Raw genomic sequence first — 15,465 nt, forward strand, 5'->3', positions numbered from 1 at the left:
GTGGTATAGATGTGTTCCAGAGTGGATGGGAGGCACATACATACATACTTGTGCCAGGAGGTGTCGGAGGTGAAGGAAAAGTAAACATGTGTGATCTCCTAGTTGCAAGTTACTTGAAAACTTTGGGTAGTTTTGGGGGACGGGATGGTGATAGTATTTGTATGTGTGCGAGGTTTATGTATCAGGGGAAAATTTTACACAAAGTTTTAGGATAAAACAAAGGATTTCAAAGAATTTTATACTGTGCGTAGTCTCTTTGGGCTACAACACACTCTTTTACCTTTATTGATACTTCAGGAGAGAAGTTTGTGAAGCAGTGACTCAGAACATTCTTTCCTAGATACACTTTTCATGTCACTGTTTTCCAAGATAGCTCTGTCACCAAGGAAATACCAGTCAAGACTGTGTTGCTGCCTCAGTTACCAGTTATGGCAGCTGCTGGTGTGCAGCTCAAGGGCTGGGATTCTTGTTCTCTCATGGCGAACAGTGATTTGTCTCAAAACCCCTGAAATGGGGGTGCCTGGGTGGCTCAGTCGGTTAAGCCTCTGCCTTCAGCTCAGGTCATGATCCTGGGGTCCTGGGATCGAGCCCTACAGCAGGCTCTTTGCTCGGCAGGGAGCCTGCTTCCCTTCCTCTCTCTCTGCCTACCTCTCTATGCCTACTTGTGATCTCTCTCTGTCAAATAAATAAAATCTTAAAAAAAAAAAACAAACCTGAAATGTCAGATTTTTCTGTCAGGTTCATATTGATAAAAGTGATGTCATGCTAAAGCTATCTTACTATTTTAAAGGACAAGAAAGTATATTTGAAAAATAATGATTCCTACTTTACTTCCTTCTTTGAAGATTTTTTTTTGCTTGAATTAAAAAATAAGAGTTCTCCCAACATTCCTGTCAGTAGAGCTGATGTGTACATCCCCCTTAGTCAGACTCATCAATTTCCATGGTACTCAAAACTTCCAGAGTAGGATATTCTCCTAACTTCCAAAAGAGAGGAAAACAAACACCTAGGATTTTTTTTTACTGTATCCTACTTATGATGACTTGCTGTTACCAGAAACAACGGTATACTTGATGTTTACATTTTCTGGTTTTTGTGGTACAACAGGAACGAGTTTTATTTAGCTTTTCTAGTAGCATTGAGTTTTTTGTTTTCCTACAGATATGGCTGGGGAGTATTTCTCTGCATACTGGTGCATTTCCACAGCCACAGGACACACAGTCCTATCTGTCCCTCTATACATATGTGTATCGTATGAGTACATACTCCTAGGTTTTTGTCATTAAATGTCTCACGTCCAGGTGTCAATGGTGAGAGAGTGATAAAGTTATCCTATGGTAAACATTTCTGTGGGTTGCTGGAAAAATTTGATGACTGCCAGAATAATGATTTTGAGCTTTTCCTCAGTGGCCTATGTCTGACAGCTAGTGGGCCATATGATTTTAATTGGTTTGGTTTTCTTCTGCCGACACTGAGAAGTAGGTGTGAACTCTGTAGGAAGATGTACATCTCTCAGAGATAGGGGCCCAGGGCCTTTTCCACAGTCTCCCCCCACCCCCCTGCAAAAAAGGTTTAGGTTATTAGTTATTACTAATGATACCTATCACCTTTCCTGTTTTATCTGAGTTGCACATTCAGGGGCAAAATGTATATTAGTGAGTTTAAAGTTCACAACTTGAACAGAAATCAAGGGCATTGACGTTGATAGCAAGCAAAGACATTCTGAGTAACTTGTCTTAGGTTCCAGCTTCAGTGTCAGCTTCCCTTCCCACACACTAATTTTGGAGGAATGAATAGGACTGACTCATATTCTTGGGAAATGGGAGGGAAGTTGGGAAACTATAACTGTTAAAACTTGAGTCCTGGAATGTGCTTTGAGAGTTCTACCTGCCCAGCACCCCCAGCAGTTTTTGTTCTGAAAGCATTGCCCAAAGCCCTTTGGTCTGCTTCTGTTTTGTCTTGTTTTCTTATTTGTTTTTTTACATAAATGGTTTTGTTGCCTCGGTGCCAACTGGAAGCAACAAAATTTAGAAGTAACTTTGTATTTCATGATTCTCATACCAAAGCCTTGATTATTACTAACATTGAACCATGTATAAGATATATTCCTTGACAGACTGTTATGTGAGAAAAAAAAATGAATTATTTTTGAGGGGTGAGGCTGTGCCATTTTCCATTTTCCATTTCTTTCTGTCTTTTTTTTTCCTTTTTTAACTGAAGTACAGTTGACATATAATATTACATTACTTTCAGGTATACAACATAGTAATTTATTCTAAACATTATGCTGTGCGCACCACAAGTGTGGCTACCATCTATTATCACACAGTGCTGTATAATACTATCAGCTATATTCTCTATGCAGCTGTACTTTTTATCCTGGTGATTTATTCATTCTCTAAAGGGCTTTAAGCCTGTATCTTCTACTCCTCTTAACCCATTTTGCCCATTGCCCCTCCCTCTCCCCTCTGGCAACCATCAGTGTCTACTCTGTATTTATAGGTCCATAACCTTTCTATCCTTGTATGCCTCTGTACTATACCACACATGGGGTTGCATGAAGACATTTTTTTAGTTGGTGTAAAAGCCATTAGTCAATGCCAGCAGGCTATTTCTAACTATGCTGCTTCTGTTTAAGCTACACTCTAAAGAGGTTGATCAGGATATGATGAACAGCCAAGTTTGTTTTCATTAATTTTTAAAAAAAAGTTGGCATAGGAGTTACTGATTGATTTTTCTCTGAGTTTGACAGTAGACTGCTACTGCTTGAGATAAAGTCCTAACACCTTCTCTTTTCTTCTCTGATGACTTCATGGCTAGGTGAAAAGCTTCGAGTCCTTGGTTATAACCAGAATGGTGAGTGGAGTGAAGTTCGCTCCAAGAATGGACAAGGTTGGGTGCCAAGCAACTACATCACCCCAGTGAACAGCTTAGAGAAACATTCCTGGTACCATGGACCCGTGTCACGCAGTGCAGCAGAGTATCTACTCAGCAGTCTAATCAATGGCAGTTTCCTGGTGCGAGAAAGTGAGAGCAGCCCCGGGCAGCTGTCCATCTCGCTCAGGTACGAGGGGCGTGTATATCACTACAGGATCAATACGACCACAGATGGCAAGGTAAGATGGGCCAGCTCTGCCTGTAGGTGTGGACTGTTGTTTTTTAGAAAAAATACTCAGAATGACTAAAGAATATAGTTTTTATGTCAGACATAAAACGAAATAATCACTGATGTGAATTTGGGTTATTTGGCATGTGGAACCTTACTTTTTTCAAAAGAATATGGTAATGGGATTTAAAAACAGTACTACATTAATAGTTTAATGATGAAATAGAATTGAAGGTGAGTGAAGGGAACTGCTATATAAGTTAGTGGTTCTAATCATCATATACAGATACATACACACACGTGCATCTAGTACGTTGTACAGAATTGACAAATTAACCCTTTTTATTTTTTTTAAAGATTTTATTTATTTGACAGCGATCACAAGTAGGCAGAGAGGCAGGCAGAGAGAGAGAGAGGGGAAGCAGGCTCCCTGCTGAGCAGAGAGCCCTATGCGGGGTTGGATCCCAGGACCCTGAGATCATGACTTGAGCCGAAGGCAGAAGCTTTAACCCACTGAGCCACCCACATGCCCCAGAATTGGCAAATTAATAAGCCTTGGATCTTTGAAACTTATAATAATCTCTCCCAGAAAGTTTGCAGAGTAAGAATTTGGGCTTCTGAGACTGGGATTGATGGGTAGTATAGATAGATAATTTGGATATTTAGCAATGTACCTGTTAGAAAGACCAACCATTGTAGAATGGTAGTGTAAGAATGGAGCTGTTTTACTTTCTGAACTGTGAAGCACAGATTTATGTCCATTCTGTGGAACAGTAAATTTACATTGAATCATTTGTTCTTTCCTTGTATGTGATCTGCATAGTAGGGGATAGCACACAGACTTTGCCAAGAGCAAGCAGACCTGGTTTGCTGGACAACTCCACCGTTTCTCTTCGTTAACTTTGTGACCTTACTATAAGCCTCAATTTCTCATCCCACTTTATTGGATTGTCATGAGGATTAAATGAAATGATTTCCTTAAAACATAATAGCTGGTACAAAGTAGGAAGTAATTATTCTCTTTCTCTTTTGCATCATCCTACAGACACAACTGTTCCCTGATGAAACCACATTGAATCAGATTAAGTGATAATGTAGGAGAGACCTAGCAGCTCTACTTCTGGTTACATACCCAACAGAAATGAGTGCATGTGTGTACGGAAGACATGTCCAGGATGTTTGTAGTTGCATTATTTGTCATAGCCCCAGATTAGAAACACTTAATTGTCTAACAACAGAATGAATTAATAAATTGTGGTATATTCATAAAATAGAATCTCATACAGCAACAAGAAATGAGTGTTATACTGCTGTGTACATTCTGAGGAAAATCTGTGGCCCACCTAGTTTCCTGCTTTTGTAAATAAATTTTTATTAGAACACAGCCACATCCGCTTGTTTATGTATTGTCTATGGCTGCCTTCTCATTCTTTTTTTTTTTTTTTTTAAAGATTTTATTTATTTATTTGACAGAGATCACAAGTAGGCAGAGAGGCAGGCAGAGAGAGAGGAAGGGAAGCAGGCTCCCTCCTGAACAGAGAGCCCGACGTGGGGCTCGATCCCAGGACCCTGGGACCATGACCCGAGCCAAAGGCAGAGGTATCAACCCACTGAGCCACCCAGGTGCCCCCTGCCTTCTCATTCTTATACCCGCTTTGAGTAGTTAGCACAGAGGCACCATGGCCACAAACCTGAAATATTTACTCTCTGGCTCTCTGCAGAAAAGTTAGTTGACCCATGTCGTAGGTGAGTCTCACACCTATGTAAAGTTGAGTGAAAGGAGTTAGTCATTGTTGGGATGGGTGTGAGGGGAGTGGCAAGGGCTGCTGAGGATATGGGATTTCTTCATAATGAAGGCTGATGTAAGTGTTCTGGAGTTACATAGTGGTGATGTTGGACAACTTTGGGAAGCCCACTGAATTGTATACTTAAAAATGGTGGGCATTATGGTATGTGAATTCTTTCACAATAAAGAAGAGTGGAATGGAAGAAAGCAGGCACAACAGTGCATGAGGTATGATTCCATTTGTGTAAGTTCAGAAGCAGGCAAAGCTATTGTAAGTTGTGAGAAGTCAGGAGAGTGGTTACCTTTGAAGGAGTGAATAGCTTAGCTGGGATGGTGCTGGTAGTGTTATAATTCTTGGTGTGGGAGAGGTTTATGTGGGTGAGTTCACTGTATAAAAATCATCAGTTCTGTATGTAATATGTATCTGTATATAGCACAATCTCTTTTTCGGTAAACAATAAACAGGTTAGCTCCCACAGGACATAGGGTTCAAAGACTGCTCATCTTTTATACTTTAATTACTTGCCACAAAATAACTACTGTTTTGCTAACAACCCTGAAATAAAATTGTGGCTCTTTTTTTAATGGCCTAGCCACTCAAAGCACATCCTAATTAAGTAAAAATTGTAAGATCCTTAAATATTCTCCTCCTCCCCCCCCCCCCCCCCAAAAAAAAAGGAAGCCAGTGGTTTTCAAATTATGTTCTGTGCAAGACTTCATGACCTTTCAGAGACCAGGTCTCCCCTTTCCACTTATATCAGAATTTCTGCCTTTATCTTATGAATTTGGGTTTCACAGTCTTGTTGCTTCAACATATTCGAAGACCAGTGATCTTTTTTTTTTTTTTTTAAAGATTTTCTTTATTTATTTGACAGACAGAGATTACAAGTAGGCAGAGAGAGAGAGGAGACAGCAGGCTCCCTGCTGAGCAGAGAGCCCGATGTAGGGCTCCATCCCAGGACCCTGGGATCATGACCTGAGCCGAAGGCAGAGGCTTTATTTAACCCACTGAGCCACCCAGGCACCCCTCGAAGACCAGTGATCTTGATGATCCAGAAAGATAGCTTGGAAATCTCGTTCCCCCACTCTGCCTGGGAAGAGTGGTGTAAAGAGGGTTAAACTGAAGTTGTGTTTTCCTTTCTCCTCATCGCTTAATTCGTTCACTTACCTCCGTAAAAGAGCCTCTTATCTTCATATCTTCAGACCAGTGAAATAATGGGCTTTGAAAAAGGTTTTCAGACCTCTCTTTAAGTTGCTAGCTTTTCTCCTGCCTTTCTCACCAGGTTTACGTCACTGCGGAGAGCCGCTTTAGCACCCTGGCAGAGCTTGTGCACCATCACTCCACGGTGGCTGATGGGCTGGTGACAACGTTACATTACCCAGCGCCCAAGTGTAATAAGCCCACAGTCTATGGTGTGTCCCCCATCCATGACAAATGGGAAATGGAACGAACGGATATTACCATGAAGCACAAGCTTGGGGGTGGTCAGTACGGAGAAGTTTATGTTGGCGTCTGGAAGAAATACAGCCTTACGGTTGCTGTGAAGACGTTGAAGGTGGGTTGCTGAGAATTACAGTTTCCAGGCCTTTTTTTTTTTTTTTCCCTTTTGTGCTGAATCACTGGGAAATATGAGCGCGCCCCTCTTTAACTTTGGAGCACTTTCCACCCACGGGTGCCAAGCATATCAGCAAATTGATGAGTAACCTCAGTGCCCTTGCTGACAGTGCGGGGACAGATTGTTCATTGCGACGCAGTGAAACCCACATGTGGGGAAGGTTGGTCTCTGGAGGGTGTTGATGTAGGTCTTAGTGGAAGGTTAGAGCGGATTAAAGAAGTTATAAAAGCCAAACAAGCTGTTTTGCTTCCTGAGAATGACCCCTGCTGGATGACATTGTTCATGCAGTGCTCAAGAATTGTGTGTTCTCTCTTTTCTCCTTGAGCTCTCTGCCTCGTGCTCCCCCATCTCTCTGAGATTTAGATCACTTCTTCTCCTAATAGTCAAGGAATCTTCTTTCTGATGCCACTGCCTTCTTTAAGCGTCCCAGTATCTAATTACAAAGTTGTCACTCATTCCATTCTCTGAAGATCTCCCATATGCCTCGTAGCTCTGGCGAATCACGTGTAAGGGCTGCTCTTCGGCTTCCTGAGTGTGATCAGTTTCAGTCAGCAGATATTTATTAAGCATATTTTGAGTGTGAGACAGTATACATGGCTTTGCACACATGTATTGCTCCTTAAGGAACTTGTCAGGAAGACAAATGCATGAACAGCTAACTCTTCTGTCTCCTCTTTGGAAGGCTGAGGTACCTAGGGAAGTAAACTGTCAGAGAACTGAGTTATCCATCCAGGTCTCCCAGGCCTCAGTTGTGATGGGATATGATGGCTGAATTATGCTTGCCCTGATAATTTTCACTCCAACTTCAAATATTGGATAAATTTAGAGACACTCTCTTAATCCGATGTCTCTGGAGCCTATTATTAGGTTCTGATAAAGTTTCTGTAAGTAATCTGCTAGAATATTCAAAAGATACCTCCTTTTAAAACTGTAGTTTTAGGATTATAAGTTGACTCAAATGATTAAAATAGGGGTTTGTCCCCTGTTCTGGGTTTTATTTATTTATTTATTATTTTTTTTTTCCTCCTTACTTTTCCCTCTTTCCAGGAAGATACCATGGAGGTGGAAGAGTTCCTGAAAGAAGCTGCAGTGATGAAGGAAATCAAGCATCCTAATCTGGTCCAACTATTAGGTGAGGAAGATTGCCTGAACCATAGGTTTCCTCACAGGTCCTTGTCTCCCAACCCCATTATTTCCAAATGCTGCTTTTGTATCACCATGGTGGAAGCTCTAGTACAAATCTACTTCAATAAGTGGTTGTCATTTTTTTTTTTTTTTTTTTTTTTTTTTTTTAAAGATTTTATTTATTTATTTGACAGACAGAGATCACAAGTAGGCAGAGAGGCAGGCAGAGAGAGGGAAGGGGGAAGCAGGCTCCCTGCTGAGCAGAGAGCCCCATGCGGGGCTCGATCCCAGGACCCTGAGATCATGACCTGAGCCGAAGGCAGAGGCTTTAACCCACTGAGCCACCCAGGCGCCCCAGTGGTTGTCATTTTTAATGACACTTAATTTTAATCAGCAGGCTCTCGGTTTAAAAATTGCCCTGAAACGGGGTCCCTGGCTTGCTCATTCAGTAGAGCATCTTATTCTTAATCTTGGGGCCATGAGTTTGAGCCCCAAGTTCAATGTAGAGATCACATAGATACATACATAAATTAATTTTAAAAAATTTTAATAAAAATTGCCCGGGAAAGTGGCCTGGGTTGATTATAATATATAAAACTGGCCAACTTATGGTAATTGCCTCAGAATCAAGGTTCAAGAATACTCAGAATGATACCACACCAAACATTGTCAAAAAATATTTTACAAAATAGACATGAAACAAAGAACTGTTGAGACGAAGCAGATTCCAAATTGTGGCCACACACATTGGTTCACCTTCCTCAGCAGCAGGTGCTGTCCTATTGCAGAACAGCTTCTCACCCATTCAGGTCGCGGAGAAACTAGTGACTGAACTCTCGGCCCTTCTTAAAGGAGGACCAGTTTCTTTGTTCACCTTGAGCCATACTGTCCCAAAGGAAGTTTGGGACAGTTTCATTTTGAATCTTTTCAAGGAGTCTGCCATGTATCAGTAAAATCCTTGACTGTGGAAACATTCTTTTTACAAAGCATGATACAGACTGGGCTCACCTGGTCTTCAACACAAAATTGCTGTTACTTAAAGATAAACATTGTTAGTGTACAGGTGAGGATGGGAATCGTGGGCATATATCGAACTAAGGACATTTTGGTCTTCTTGACCCCTTATGAAATTCATGCTTTTCCCCAAGCAGGCAGATACTCAGATGTAGTGAATGATGTAGTGAAAGCCAGGACTCCCTTATCAACCACTTTTATCTGAACTTTGCTCTGTTATTTTAGGAGAGTGTGGTGGCAAGAAGGGAAAAGATTACTGCTGAACTAGACTTTAAAATGTGTCTGTTAATCTTGTCCAAGTGCTTGGGAATTTTTGGAAATATCCTAATAAAACAAGCTCTGTTCTTCCACTATCAGGTGTGTGTACTTTGGAGCCACCATTTTACATCGTGACTGAGTACATGCCGTATGGCAACTTGCTCGATTATCTCCGAGAATGCAGCCGAGAAGAGGTGACTGCAGTGGTCCTGCTGTACATGGCCACTCAGATCTCCTCTGCAATGGAGTATCTAGAGAAGAAGAATTTCATCCATAGGTGTGTAAAGCCTGATTATGGCCTGTGACTAACCATGAAGCTACCTTGCTTGATGTGCAAATAAAAGAATGTGAGAATCTTACTGGAAATTTCCAGATGACCCAGAAAAAACAGTTTTCTCTTTTACAGGACCCACCCACTATAATGTCATTTCCAGTTTATAAACCTACAGTATTTTGGTTAAAGTATTAATGGGCCTTTGCTGATTCTTAAAACAGAATGCTCTTTATTTTGCCCAGGACCATTTCCAAGAGCCTTTTGCTCTACCTAATGGCTTAATTGTAAAAATAGCTTGCTGTCTTAGTAAAGAACTTAAAGTAAAGCCTTGTAGAAAAGCATCTTTTGCTCACCTCTGAAACCTCTCCCAGCGTACTGGTAAATAGGAACCCATGTTCTGAAGTGGGCTTTATTCTAGTATCAGATGACTGCTGCCTCTTGGAGATGACTCTACAAGTGATACATAATTAGTGGCTTTCTCCTGTGTTAGCAGCTATCATCAGGTGCTACTGTGTCTGTCAGCATGGACTTAACCAACTCTGTTTACAGCACAAAGGACCAAGAAGAGACTGTTCATGGACATTTTTCTCAACATCTGAATGGAATCACATTAGGGTTCTCTTTTCCACAGAGATCTCGCAGCCCGTAACTGCCTCGTAGGAGAAAACCATGTGGTGAAAGTGGCCGACTTTGGCTTAAGTAGATTGATGACGGGAGACACCTATACTGCGCATGCTGGAGCCAAATTTCCTATTAAATGGACAGCACCAGAGAGTCTTGCCTACAATACCTTCTCAATTAAATCTGACGTCTGGGGTAAGGTTGGAAGGAACTTCTTCTGTGTCTGTCATTTTAGGTTTTTAATGTTCTTAATTCTTTAGAGCTTCTCGTTTATGCAATCAGTAAACTCTGCCTTGGCCCCCATTTTAAATTCAGGAAGGATTTATTAAATACCTATTATCTGCCAGGCATTGTGTTAGGCACTTAGCATAGAAGTGTAAAGAGGAAAGTGTGGGGGGGAAGTCCTCACTTTCAAAGAGCTCACAGTCTAGATCTTGGATTGCATTGGAATTTTACTGATCTTCTCTTTGTAAAGTCCCTGTTTTCTATATTAAATTTATTGCTCATTTTCGAAGTGCTGTGACACAGAGTAGCCTCTTCTCTTCAAGGAAGGCGTGATGGAATTGCACCTAGAGTTTGTCCTTGTAACTAACTCATCTTGTTTCTGTTACCCTGGAAAGCAGTCTAATATAGCAGAGGCTCTTGGACTGAACAAGTCTAGAAATTTGGGTTATAGGCCAACAGAAATAGTTGAAAGATGGCGAGTCACTTTTTACAGAAATCTCAAACTCAGAAATAATGTGTGACAAAATCAAGCAAATTTTCTTTGCTAGTTTGATTTTTTTCCCCCTCTGACTTTAAAAGAGTCCATTTTCTATTTTACTCCTTCAGTATTAGCTGATCTAATACCTGGAACTCATTAAATAGATCATCAATTGTTCTAAGAGTAGTTTGGTTCTGTCCCAGACTTTTTATGGTCATAATTTATTCTCCCTCACTACAGTTAAATCTAAAAATTGGGAAATTAATGGAGCACCTGGGTAACTCGGTTGGTTGAGCGTCGGACTCTTTGGTTTTGGCTTGGATTGTGATTTTGGTGTGTCAGTGATGTGGGATCAAGCCCTGCTCGCACTCAGTGCGGAGTCTGCTTGGGATTCTCTCTCCCTCCCTGTTCCTGTACTGTGTGCTCAAGCGTGCTCTTTCTGTCAAATAAAAAATCCTAAAAAAAAAATTGGGAAATTTATAGAAAACAGTCTATCTGAATCATTTTGTGGCAGATACCTTAGGACAAGTTCAGCTGTAAAAATTAGAATGTTACTAAGAATTAGAACAGTTTACTAATGTTGTAACAGTGTGGATGTTAATCCAAAACTTGAAAGAGAAGTCACCTAATAGTATAAAATAGATAACAAATCAGAAGAAACATTCAGCTTTTTTTATATCCCCTTTGCAGCTTTTGGGGTACTGTTGTGGGAAATTGCTACATATGGAATGTCACCATATCCAGGCATTGACCTGTCTCAGGTGTATGATCTACTGGAGAAAGGATATCGAATGGAACAACCTGAAGGATGCCCCCCTAAGGTTTATGAACTTATGAGAGCATGTGAGTGTTTTCTTTCGTATTTTAATTTTGAAGACTTAAGTCAGTGATTCAGGATGATTAAAGAAATAAGAAACCGTTTTCCTCTCAGTGTGAGGTTGACTCCAGCCTCCTGACATATAAAGGATTGGTCAGGCACTGAATGGCTTAGTCAGTTAAGCTTCTGCCTTTAGCTCAGGTCATGATCTCAGGGTCCTGGGATCAAGCCTCTGTGCTTCTCTCTCTGCCTCTGCCCTCCACCGCCACCTTCACTCATGCTTTCTCTCTCAAATAAATAAATAAAATCTTTTAAAAAAAGAAAAGAAAAGGTTGATCATTGATCATCCAGTTGGCATATATGATAAATCATCAAGTTTAATTGGAATCCTGACACAGTCATCCATGGCCCATATATTGACTAAATTTCCCCAGCCCACTTATATGATAAAGCTAATAAGAAACTCCTGTTTTTGTCAAAGTGAACTCTTAAGTTCCTCCTTTTGATATCCTGTTATATTTCTGAACATGGACAGCTGATTGTAAGGTTAGAAGAAGTTTGAAGACAGGTCTCATCATGCCCTTCATTTTCCCAGTAGAAAACAACTTTTCATTTCATAAACCATCTCTCTACCCCTCTTTATCCCTATAGAAGAAAAACAGAAGCTGGGGCTACATAGAAGGACCAGCCCTGGGAAGTGGGTTTATTACACCTGAGTCTGGAACTGAGAAGCAGCTGCGTTGCTCACTGTGAACCTGCTGTACCTCCGCCTCAGTAGCCTCCCTTGCAGGTGTGCCCCCGGGTATTTAGTTTCTGCAAGAAGCTTTCAGCACTTCCTTCTTTTGTTCCACAGGCTGGAAGTGGAGCCCTGCTGACCGGCCGTCTTTTGCTGAAACACATCAGGCTTTTGAAACCATGTTCCATGACTCCAGCATTTCTGAAGGTGGGACTCTGGCAGGTTATTGGTGGTGGCAGGGGTCATAATAACATTGCAAAAATGATAGACTCCTCTAGTTTGGGACTCCATTTCAGAGGACTGAATTAATTCTTGGCCTTCGTTAATTCTTATTTTGCCCTCTGTTTTGCTATTTTTAAATGTGTCTCTATGTCTCAAGCTCATTTCTAATATTGAAATTGTATTTTAATTAGAAATTCAATCTCATCATAGAGAAGTTGGGTAGTTCTTAAACCACCAACACTTAACCATATATGGAAGGGAATTAAAAATGAGTAGGAAGAATATTCTGCCTCCGTGAACCATACCTACAAAGACAGAATCAAATCATAAAAGCAATATCCAGAAATTTCATTTCTGGAAATAGATCTTAAGGAAAAAATTAAGGGTGTGAATAAAGATTTAGCTACAAGGATGTTACATCAGCATGTAGTTTTTAATATTGAAAAATGAACAATTTAAAAATCCAGTGGGCTAATTGATATATTCATATAATTGAATATTTAAAATGATACTCTTAGATATATTGACATGGAAAATAGTTTAAAAATGAGCATGTTAAGCTATGAACAGTGAGAACCCTTTTCATATCCGAAAAACGCATGTATGGGCACATACAGGCAGCTTCCAACGTCAGTATCCCAGTGCCTCTAACAATTATATGTGCTGAAGTGAGACAGTACACTTGTTACAGAGACAGCCTATTCCTAGGAGCTAAAAACAGAATTCTTAGTTATGTGTGCTGATTGGATTCTCTAGTATAGCTCCAGAATTTTGCACATATTTTTCCAATTTCTTCTTTACTTCCTAATTGAGCATAAGAGCTTATGACTTAAGTTCAGGTTTTAAAATACAAGAAGAGGAAATCAGGCAAGTTGAATTTTGTTGTCTTCCATTAGCTATTTATCATTTTGGACAAGAAGAAAGGGAAAAGTACAACCCTGAAGTTGAATGAAAAGTATTTTCTTCCTAGTACTTTGCTAGCTCAAACTTGTGCACATCAGCCTTTGGGCCAGATTGAGTAGCTGCCCCTCATGACCTTCTTCTTTCCTCTTTGTGCTTTACTTCATGTGGCGTTCAAGTGGTAGAAATAACAGGCTCCATTTCTTTGATGCTTCTGTGTCAACTTTTAACTTCTTTTGACTCCTTAGTTAAGTATTTGTTTCTCTTGAAAATGTTCTATCCTTTTAAAAAAATCAACCATTTTCAAACCGTTTTCAAAGGTAACTGCAATTCAAAATTGCTAAACAAATATATGATTATTTAACCCACATTTTATTAAGCGTTTAATCTGTGGGAAGCACATTACTGAAGAAACAGAGATAAGACACAGTACCTACCTTAAAAGGATGTACTTACTGGTTGGTTGTGAGTGGAAAAAACCTAACTCAAGCTTTCTAAAGCAATAAAAGGAGGATTTACTTGCTCATAACCAAACCCTGGTTTGGTTCAAAGTCAGTAGAAGCCACAGACTCAAGTAGCTTTGGGACTTCCTCCTTCCACAGCCTCTCCCACGCAGTATCACTTTTCTTTTGTCTCTGCATTGATGTCATCCTTGGAATCTTCCAAGAGATGTGGGGCACAGTTGCTAGCATCCTTGAGGTCATATCCTCATAGTTTATGTCTCTCTGCCAGCTGCTGTATATAGCAGTGTAGGAAAAGAGTCTCGGTGGCATGGCTTGGGTTATGTACCATGTACCCATTCTTGTGAGGGAGCCGATTTTTGAAATAGTTACCCAGAAATTTAATTGCTCTCATTTGGTTCATTTTTGTTCCGGAATGAATACTAAAGTATGTCTTTGCCCCAGTAGGAGCCACAAAACACATAGCCATGTTCAAAAGGGTGAACACTTCTTCACAAGCCTCATTTGCTTCATTTGCATGAAATCAAATGTATCTACCCTCCTTCTTTGGGTAAGATGCAACCTAAAAATGAAAATAACTCCAGAAATCTGTCGCCTTTGTTCAGCCTCTGAGCAAGCACTCAGTAAACAAGGCTAGCCAAATGATTTGAAAGCCTGTGAAACCGTGCTTACTTAACATTACTCCTCATCAGAGAAGTCCAAAATAGAACAGTGAGATGCCACCATATACCAATACCAGAATGGCTAAAATTAAAATCGAGCCCCCAAAACGGATAATACCAAACCCTGGCAAGCATGCAGAGTAACCAGAGCTTTTACACAATGCGGGTGGGAGTATAGATTGGTACAGCTGTCTTGGGAGACAGTTTGGCAGGACCCAGCGAAGCTGAGTGTTGTGTGCCCTGTAACCCACCAGTCCCGCTCCTAGGGATGTACCCAGCAGACATACACGTATGATTCTGAAGCAAAAGACACGTAGCCAGGTGTTCCTAGTGGCCTAGTTACAGTAGCCCCAAACTGGAAGCAGCCTAAATACCCGTAAAAGACAGATAGATTCATTTTGTTTGAGTCACACATTTGAAGGATGCACCCTGAGAGAAAGCCCCCGCCACAGATCACACTGTGGATGAGGCTATGCTCAATGTTGGACCACCGAAGCCTGGCGTAGAAGAGTCCGTACTCTGTGATTCCATTACATATTTGAGTGCTCTTTTCTCCAGTTTTTTTCTCCGTTGTATATCTTTTCTGAGAAGAAAACCTTTTCTGTGTCACAAAATGGTTTTTTATCAGTACCCTTGTCTTCACAGAGGTAGCTGAGGAGCTTGGGAGAGCCGCCTCCTCCTCATCTGTTGTTCCATACCTGCCCCGACTGCCTATACTTCCTTCCAAGACCCGGACGCTGAAGAAACAGGTGGAGAACAAGGAGAACATCGAAGGGGCACAGGATGCCACAGAAAATTCTGCTTCTAGTTCAGCACCAGGTATTGGTCGCTAGGCGGGTAGCAGCAAACTGTCTTCGTTTCCAGAACCTTGGGGATGATGCTTTATCTCCACTGTGCTGCCCGTCTTCCCTGAGGAGAGAGCGGCCGGCATTGAAACAGATCCTGCTCTTGGGCTCAGCCCCCCAGTGCTGGCATTAGTCCTGACCTCTCCGTCCGCTGCTCAGCTCAGCCTCCTGCTCTCTTTCCTCAGCTCCCGAATCCCAGCCGCTTACCGTCCTTACAGTTCTGGCAAAAACTGCCTGATAGATGAGGCCAGGGCGTGCTGTCATTTTTAGAGAAAAGACAGATGCCGAGGTGAAAATCAGCGGGTTGTTCCTTTGCATT

The 15,465-nt window shown here is 41.2% G+C and overlaps 1 protein-coding gene across 4 annotated transcripts in view; it reads left to right on the plus strand.

The window, feature by feature from the left end:
• The window catches only part of ABL2 (ABL proto-oncogene 2, non-receptor tyrosine kinase), a 120,297-nt gene that overhangs the window by 94,746 nt on the left and 10,086 nt on the right, over nucleotides 1-15,465 (plus strand). For all 4 annotated transcript variants that reach the window (XM_059145608.1, XM_059145607.1, XM_059145609.1 and 1 more), the window contains 8 exons: nucleotides 2,821-3,116; nucleotides 6,176-6,448; nucleotides 7,556-7,640; nucleotides 9,005-9,182; nucleotides 9,811-9,995; nucleotides 11,194-11,346; nucleotides 12,174-12,263; nucleotides 14,947-15,120. In XM_059145608.1, coding sequence (XP_059001591.1) covers nucleotides 2,821-3,116; nucleotides 6,176-6,448; nucleotides 7,556-7,640; nucleotides 9,005-9,182; nucleotides 9,811-9,995; nucleotides 11,194-11,346; nucleotides 12,174-12,263; nucleotides 14,947-15,120 — 1,434 coding nt within the window. The remainder of the gene's footprint in view (nucleotides 1-2,820; nucleotides 3,117-6,175; nucleotides 6,449-7,555; nucleotides 7,641-9,004; nucleotides 9,183-9,810; nucleotides 9,996-11,193; nucleotides 11,347-12,173; nucleotides 12,264-14,946; nucleotides 15,121-15,465) is intronic.

Source organism: Mustela lutreola, chromosome 14 (assembly GCF_030435805.1).
Source record: "Mustela lutreola isolate mMusLut2 chromosome 14, mMusLut2.pri, whole genome shotgun sequence".
Lineage (NCBI taxonomy): Eukaryota > Metazoa > Chordata > Mammalia > Carnivora > Mustelidae > Mustela > Mustela lutreola.